Here is an 8,733-nt window from a genome sequence, read left to right on the forward strand (position 1 = left end):
TCTAGGATAATTTATTGTGTTTTATTTGGGTTGGTTTTGGGGGGTGAGGATGGTATCTACTTAAGATGAACCAGGACAGCCATTTTTAAACAAATTCCTTCAAAGATGTCAGAAATTATTTAAACTTCTGTCATCCTTAAAAACTATTTACCAATATTAAACATCTTTTGGAGAGTGTGGGTGATATAGAGTTGTAATTCCAGCCCCTCTAGTGGGGCTGGGAAAATCTATCTTTATAAACTAGTCATTTTTTTGTGAAAAACTTGCACCTCTCTAAATATGGGAATGGTACATAGTCAAAAAACCAGACTTTTTAACCTGACTTTGCCTCTGACTGATTTTTGTGACACTCTCAGTTGAATTGTGAAGAAATTATCTGTGAAGTGGGTCTGAGGATAATAATTTTAACTCATTGGGATACTTTGAGGAATTAATCTTTATATAGCAGTTTTAGAAAAAGTGGCCGTACTATATACTATAATCAGAGACAGAAAACACTTCTTAAATGTTTGCCTTTGTGATGTGACAGGTATTTTTGTGGTCATAGCCACATTGACTCTGAACAGTTATGTAGGGCTTATTTCAGCAATTCAAGAAAAAACTTCAGGAGTCTTAAGGGGAAACAGTGATATTGAAAAGAAAAAAAGCATTTCTGCAAAATCATGCTAATTCCCAAGAGATTATTTTAGATGTTTGAAGAGACTTGAATATTAATCAGTGCATAAAATTTGGATTTTTATCTCTGTACTTTAGGTCGATTATCTGAAAGGCAAAGATGCCTTGCTTGCCCATGCAAGCACTTCTAGAGGTAAGACATTTTGCTGTCAATTTCTGAAATACAGTTCCCGAGTGTTTCTCAGCAGCTGGCAGTTATTCTTTCCAGTCTGGCTTTAGAAGAACAGGGAAATGAGTGCAGTAAGAATGGAAAAATCACGATGTGGACATTGAGTCTGCTGCCATAGCATGTATGTCTCCTGTATTTCTGTGGCTGTTGAATTTGATTTGCTTTACTTTTATTCTTTAACAGTGTTGGATGTAACACCCGTTTCCACCCGCACGCGAAGCAGTCAGTTAAAGCGACCCAAGATAGGAAAGAAGTTTCAGGATTCAGAACCTAGTACTCCCCAAGATGAGGATGAGAATGTTCCCCAGACTTCATCTGCAGCTTCAGTGAGCAGGTAAGGCACATTTTATAGCATTTGGTGCCTGTTTGTTTGTTTGAACAAATGCTATTCTGCCTAGGCTGTCTGTAATGATAATTCTGGTATTTAAGTGCTGAGACACAGAGAAGTTGAAAGACTTGTCCAAGGTTCACATTCATTCACTCAGTCATACTTATCAAGTGCTTATTGTGTGCAGAGCACTACTATGTGCTTGGGGAAAGTACAATACAACAATAAATAGTGACAGTCCCTGCCCGCAACGAGCTCACAGTCTAGGGGGGGAGACAGACATCAATACAAATAAGCAGACATCAGTACAAATAAATAAAATTACAGATACATACACAAATGTTGTGGGGCTGAGGGGGTGGGGAGGAGGAAAGGGCAAAGGAAGGAAGTCAGGGCGATGCAGAAGGAGTGGGAGATGAGGAAAAGTGGGGCTTTATCTGGGAAGGCCTCTTGGAGGAGATGCACCTTCAATATGGCCTTGAAGGGGGGGAAGACTAATTGTCTGTCGGATTTGAAGAAAGAGGGCATTCCAGGCAAGAGGCAGGGGTCGGTGATGAGACAGGCGAGTCACAGTGAGAAGATTAGCACCAGAGGAGTGAAGTACGCGGGCTAGGTTGTAGAAGTAGAGAAGCAAAGTGAGGTAGGAGGGGGCAAGGTGATGGAGCGTTTTAAAGTGAGGAGTTTTTGTTTGATATGGAGGTGGATAGACAATCGCTAGAGATTTTTGAGTGACAGAGCCGGGATTAGAACCCAGGTCCCATGATTCCCTGGCTTGTGCCCTTTATACTAGACCACGCTGCTTCTACATCAGATGAACTTTGTGTGAATTGGAGCAGCAGATGTCTTGTGTAGCAATAAAAATAATTCCTTAGGGGAGGCGGTTAATTCTTTTGACTGACATGAACAGCAGTCAGTCAGTCATATTTATTGAACACTTACTGTGTGAAGAGCACGGTACTAAGTGCTTGGGAGAGTACAGTACGACACGTTCTCTGCGCACAACAAGCTTACAGTTTAGAGGGTGATAAGCAGGTGATTTGAAAGGCAGAAGTGACTGTATTTCTGCCATTGTGACTCCTTCCAGGCTCCAAGACGGCTGTGGACATATTCAATAATCCCCACTCACTGCTAATCTAGAAGTCGCAGTGAGGCGGGAGGTTGTTGCTAACTGCATCCTTGGTTAGCCTGAAGAAGCTATGTAGTATTTGGCCTGCAGACTCTATTTGCACTGTGCCTCTGCTGTAAAGGGTGTCTGTGTGATGGGGAGAACACTGGCTTAGGGAAAGATTAGTTTCACACCTGCCTGTCTGCATGGTCATTGTGTACTCTGGCTTCAACTATGTGGATTGTATCTGCTTTGAGATCCCTGAATGGAAACCACCTTAAATGTCACTGGGTTTGTTTTTTTTTGTTGTTGTTGTTTTTGTTTTTCCCTTGAGCTGGTAAAATAAACTTTTAAAAAGCTGACCTGCTTCAATTTTTTATTGTCAGAAAATCATATCTTAATGTAGCGCTTTCCCTCTTTGAGCTTTTTGTTCTAAGGATTTTGCTGAATTGGTGATATTTGTATTGCTATCTGATCACGTCACTATATTTAGACTAGCTGTACACATCTATTAATATGTTCATATCACTTTTGAAGTATATTTTTCAGTCCTTTTTTAATCTTGGGGAGCGCTTTAATGCACATTATTTCCTATGGGAAACTGTACTTTAGCGCTTCTTCGCTTAACACTACATTTTTATGGATCCAATCTAGAATACCTCTTGGGATCTAACAATATATCATACTTGTACATAATTCAGCACTATCCAGTTCAGCCAGACACAGAATGGTGTTGCAACTCCCTCTCCTTTCTTCCCTTCTTCTGACTCTCCTGTATTTCTCCCACATCCCAGGAAAGCTAACACATTCAATCACGTTATTGAGTGCTTTCTGAGTGCAGAGCAATGTATTAAGAACTTGGGAGAGTACACAATAACAGTAAAGACACATTCCCTGCCCAGAATGAGATTACAATCTCAGCGGGGAGAGTTGGACATTAATATAAATAAGCACATTACAGGTATGTGCATAAGTGCTGTGGGGCTGGGAGGGGAGAAGAACAAAGGGAGCAAGTCAAGGCGATGCAGAAGGGAGTGGGAGAAGAGGACAGGAGGGGCTCAGTCAGGGAAGGCTTCTTGGAGGTGACAAACCTTCAGTAAGGCTTTGACGGAGTGGGGAGAGGGGAAGTAATTGTCAGATATGAAGAGGGAGGGTGTTCCAGGCCAGAGTGAGGACATGAACAAGGGGTGAGCGGCAAAGTAGGTGAGATCCAGGCATTGTGAGAAGGTTAGCATTAGAGGAGTTAAAGTGTGTTGGCAGCGTTATAGTAGGAAAGTAGTGAGATGAAGTTAGGAGGGGGAAAAGTGACTGAGTACTTTAAAGCCAATGGTGAGTTTTTGTGTGATGCTGAGATGGATGGGCAATCACTGGAGTTTTTTGAGGAGTGTGGTGACATGTCCGGAACATTTTTATAGAAAAATGATCCGGGCAGCAGAGTGAAGTATGGACTGGAGTGGGGAGAGACTGGAGGCTGGGAGGTCAGCAAGGAGGCTGATGCATTAATCCAGGTGGGATAGGATGAGTGACTGTATTAACTTGATAGCAGTTTGGATGGACAGGAAAGGACAGATTTTAGTTATGATTGAAGGTAGAACCAACAGGATTTAGTGATGTATTCAATATGTGGATTGAATGAGAGAGAGGAGTCAAGGAAAACACTTGTGAGACAGGAAGGATGGTGGTGGTGTCTACAGAGATGGGAAAGTCACAGGGAGGACAGGGTTTGTGACACAGAATGGTCACTATCAGCTGAATCCCACTGGGGGATCTCACTGCTTCAACAGTCTTTTCAAGGCCATTTAAGGTGCCAAGGGCTCTGGGACTGTGGTCCGAGGGTTGGATTTTGTGGAAGTGCAGCCATTGTAACTGTTTCTTTGGAAGCTTTAGGAGTTAGATCACTTCAGCTGAAAACCTATTCTTAGAGCAGGCTCAGACAAGACACCGTTCCTAATGTTTGTTGGATGGAATTGTGCCCTAGTGACAGAGATCATATCTAATTCCCACCTGTGTGTTTCCCAGGGCTTAAAACAGTACCCTGCACACAGTAAGCACTTAGTAAATACCATTTTTTTTTTTAATCGTATTTATTGAGCGCTTACTGTGTGCAGAGCACTGTACTAAGCGCTTGGGAAGCACAAGTTGGCAACATATAGAGACGGTCCCTACCCAACAGTGGGCTCTCAGTCTAGAAGGGGGAGACAGAGAACAAAACAAAACTTATTAACAAAATAAAATAAATAGGATATGTACAAGTAAAATAAATAAATAAATAGGTGCACAGAAGACAGTGTAGGTAAAATCTGATAGACAAATTGGCTGTGCAGGGCTCTTCCTAATCAACTAATAGTATTATTGAGCACCTACTGAATGCGCCATACTAAGAGTTTGGGGGAAAACTTTAGTAGACCTGATCCCTGCCCTCATAGAGCTTCCAATCTAACAGGGGAGATAGATACCAAAATTGTTGCATAAATAGTAAGACATGTAAATTGACATATGCAGAAGCATACCATTTCTGTTGCTACTGTTTCACTTTGTCAGAGCATGTGATAGGATGAGGCTACCTCTGCTGAAATGACTAGTGTTTGAATTGATTTTAGAAGTGCCTAACTAAAAATGCCCCAAAATTTTGAAATGTTAGAACCAAATGTCTTCTGGCTCTTACTGACTGAAATTACATCCTTTCATATATAATAGATGTTAATCACTCTAAGCTCATGGTGTTCAGGAAGTGTGTCTGTTGTTGTGCTGTACTCTCCCAGGTGCTTAATACAGTGCTTTGCACATAGTAAGCACTTTATAAATACCATTGATTAATCAGTAATATTTTACCCCAATGGGGGCAAAAACTACTACAACTATACAGTACTTCAAAATTTCAAGGAAAAATGGGCCAAGTGTTTTGAAGATTTTTCTTCTTTTCCCTGTGGCCACATGTTTCCAAACTATAGAGTAGTGAAAGGAGCATGTAAACGTTTTTTTGAAAACTTTTTAATAGATTGGAGCCCAATGCATATACGTCTGAAAGCTCAGAAGAAGTAATTGAAGAACCTGAAGAAAATGTGATTGAATTTGAGGAAGAAACTGATGATAGAGAGCAGTCAGATTTGGAGACACAAGGATTGTGTACATCACTCCCTGAAAAACAAGATGACAAAGGGGTAAGAGACTGGCACAAATTAGGTCTCTAATTTTTAAACATTTGCTTTTGATATTTTCCATTGATTATTTTGTAGCTAGACATTAACTTGTACAGAATTTAAAATTGCTATGTAAAAATGTAAGGGATATTTAGAACTAAATCAACATGGTGGTATGATGGGACATCTGTTATTTCTTAGAAGCAGTGTGGCCTAAGTGGAGAGAGCATGGGCTTAGGGCTTAGGAGAAGGACTTGGGTTCTAATCCTAGCTCTGCCACTTGTCTGCTGTGTGACTTTGGGCATGTCACTTAACTTCTCTGTGCCTGTTACCTCATCTGTAAAATGGGGATTAAGACTGTGAGCCCCATGTGGGGTAGGGACCGCATCCAACCTGATTACCTTTTATCTACCCCAGCGCTTAGAACAGTGATTTACACATAGCGCTTAATACATGCCATTATTATTATTAATTATTATTATTATTATTATCCCATGAGGAACTCATAGTCTAAGATGCCCAGAAGATTGGAATTAATCCACTTTTAGGAAAAAAAAAAACCTCTGGGCTTGTTTTTTTTCTTTTGGCAGGTAAACATGATAGCTATCCGTTCAGCAAATCTTAGACTAAGCAAAAAAAAAAAAAAGCCACAAAAATTCCAAAGCAGACTCAAATCATTTGTCAGAAACAGCCATGGACTTCAGTTTCCTATCATACTATTGCAGGATGATTTTATAGTTGGGAACTATACGTGTATTAATTCCCAATAGCCTAGTTCCCTGTAGTTTTATGTCATTGGAAGGAAAGGCTGTGCATGCAAAACTTGACCTACTTACTTTTGACAATCCCCTTTTGATGCTCTCAAGACTTGGGCAGCTCTCAAAGAACAGAAGCAAGCCAGCCTCTTTGGTGAACAGTAGTGGGCATGGAGGAAAAACAGGCATTGTCCCTGGACTAGCAAAATGTTGATGCACCTGGAGAAACTTGACCCCTTTGTTCCTGAGGAGTTCTTGGTTTTAGAAGTCAGATTTCTAAATAGGGAAACCTGCAAGCTATTTAACTGTCTTCATTGTTTAGTGTTCTAGCCATCAGAGGATGAAACCGAAGTACATAGTTGCTACTTGCAGCATATTGTTTTCAGTGGTAGGGGCAAAGGATCACTAACCAGGTTTCCTGTATTGATTTTTCTAATTTCTGTGGTATTTATGGAGCAGCTACATTAGTAGTTGCTCAGGGCCCATTTTAGTAAAGTGCATTCTGTGACATGTTACCAGCCCCCAAAGAGCTTAAACTGTTAATGGAGGAGACAAAAATAATTTTTTTTTACAACTTAAGCAGTCAAAAGAGCCACAGTGGCCTGTCATACATTTATGTAATACACTAGAATAGCAATTGGTTTCTGAAATTGGATGTCTGTTACCCAGCATTTTAGAAAAAGTGATTTTTTTCCTTAATTCATAAAAAAAATTAGGTGGCACTTCCTGAATCCTTTTAAAACTATTTGGAACGCTAGGCTGGGGGCTGCACCTTTACTTTTTCTTTTTGGAATGCCCTAGGAATCAGAATTAGAGCCTGTGAATGGTGAGCTCACAGAAGACACAGTTAAAACTACAGTAGTGACTGAAGAGGAAGCTACTGGTGATGTTCTGGATGAAGAAGCAAAATTGCAGCCTGATCACTCAACTGAAGAATCTGTAACACTACTTGTTCCAATAATTGTTGAATCTTCAAAACCTCCTGAGGATCTTGCACAAGAAAAAGTAAGGGAAATACCAGATCACACTGTCACTGGTTCTTTTTTCAGTAACAATGCTGATGATTCTTCAGACTTGTCTCGATCTAGAAATCCTCCTCAGGCCTCATTCTGTACCTTGTATATAACTTAACTATTGCAGAGATGTGATATTTCCTTTTTAGAATGCATAAAGAATTGTAAAAAAAATTGAATATTTCACCTCCCTGGTACATCTGTGCATTTGAATGGCAGCTTACGTTGCGGGGGAGATTAGAGTCAAAAATTTTTTTTGATGTAGGAATGTATCTCATTCTTAAAATATAGCACACTTAAGGATATCATTTATGGACTCAAAAGGTACTTGTTAGTATCTATGAATAAAGAACCTTAGTTTTCCCAGATGATGATAATGCAGGGGATGTACGTGTTCTTATAGCTCTCCAAACGACATATGCATGGTATGTATGGTATGCATGGTAGAGAAGCAGCAGGGCTCAGTGGAAAGAGCTCGGGCTTTGGAGTCAGAGGTCATGGGTTCGAATCCCGGCTCTGCCACATGTCTGCTGTGTGACCTTGGGCAAGTCACTTAACTTCTCTGAGCCTCAGTTACCTCATCTGTAAAATGGGGATTAAGACTGTGAGCCCCACGTGGGACAACCTGATCACTTTGTATCCCCCCAGCGCTTAGAACAGTGCTTTGCACATAGTAAGCGCTTAACAAATGCCAACATTATTATTATTATTATTATTATGTACAAGTTCTGCTTCAAGCCAATATTTCATGAGAAATTTGGGATGTTGCTACTGTCAACCCATTAAAGCGTGTGCCCATGCTCCTGAGACTCTTTACCCTCTTGTATTAGTGTCTGAAAAGTCCCCCTGGATTCGGTAACTTTTTGAGTCTTTCTTGTTTTTCAGGCCGTACGCACGCCTGATGCAGAAATGCTAGTGGAGGAAAACATAGCTGATGAAAAGGAGAGCCCTGACGAGAAATTTTCAGTGGTCCCAAGAAAGAAAACGCCTTCTGAGGGTGCAGACGTGATTGCTGCTGTCCCAAATGAAGAACCGTCTGACAATGGCCTCTCAAACTCTGTGGTCACTGAAGCATCAGAAGAATCTATTTCTGAGAATCTGTCACCAAACACAACTTCCTCCCTGGAAGATCAAGGTGAGGAGGTGGTCCCTGACCCCCACGAGACCCCCGCTGTCCTTTCTCAGAGTTCTCTGATAGTGGTCGAACTTGAAGATGTGCCGTTCCAGCAGAGTACCGGACAAAAGAACCAGCTGGAAGAGCAGTCGGAAGCCTCGTCTGAGCAGCCCGAGCATTTCACGCAGGCAGCGGAGAAAGCTGCAGACAGCAGCTCGGAAGAAATCGAGGTCGAAGTGCCAGTGGTAGATAGGCGGAATTTACGAAGAAAGGCCAAAGGGTACAAAGGACCAGCGAAGAAAAAAGCTAAGCTAGCTTAAATGGTGGAAAACTGGAGGTATTATGTTCTCCTCTTTGTAACAAAGCTATTGTAGTTTTTTTAAAAAAAATATGGTAATTAATAAACAGTGTGGGGCACAGGATACAGATGTTTT

General features: G+C 41.1%; 1 protein-coding gene across 1 annotated transcript in view; it reads left to right on the top strand.

Moving 5' to 3' along the window:
- The window catches only part of FAM169A (family with sequence similarity 169 member A), a 48,047-nt gene extending 39,314 nt beyond the window's left edge, over window positions 1–8,733 (top strand). The window contains exons 9-13 of the mRNA XM_038765649.1: window positions 754–808; window positions 1,028–1,178; window positions 5,276–5,438; window positions 6,974–7,177; window positions 8,071–8,733. Coding sequence (XP_038621577.1) covers window positions 754–808; window positions 1,028–1,178; window positions 5,276–5,438; window positions 6,974–7,177; window positions 8,071–8,619 — 1,122 coding nt within the window. The 3' untranslated portion in view covers window positions 8,620–8,733. The remainder of the gene's footprint in view (window positions 1–753; window positions 809–1,027; window positions 1,179–5,275; window positions 5,439–6,973; window positions 7,178–8,070) is intronic.

This window comes from Tachyglossus aculeatus, chromosome 23, assembly GCF_015852505.1.
Source record: "Tachyglossus aculeatus isolate mTacAcu1 chromosome 23, mTacAcu1.pri, whole genome shotgun sequence".
In the NCBI taxonomy this organism is placed as follows: domain Eukaryota; kingdom Metazoa; phylum Chordata; class Mammalia; order Monotremata; family Tachyglossidae; genus Tachyglossus; species Tachyglossus aculeatus.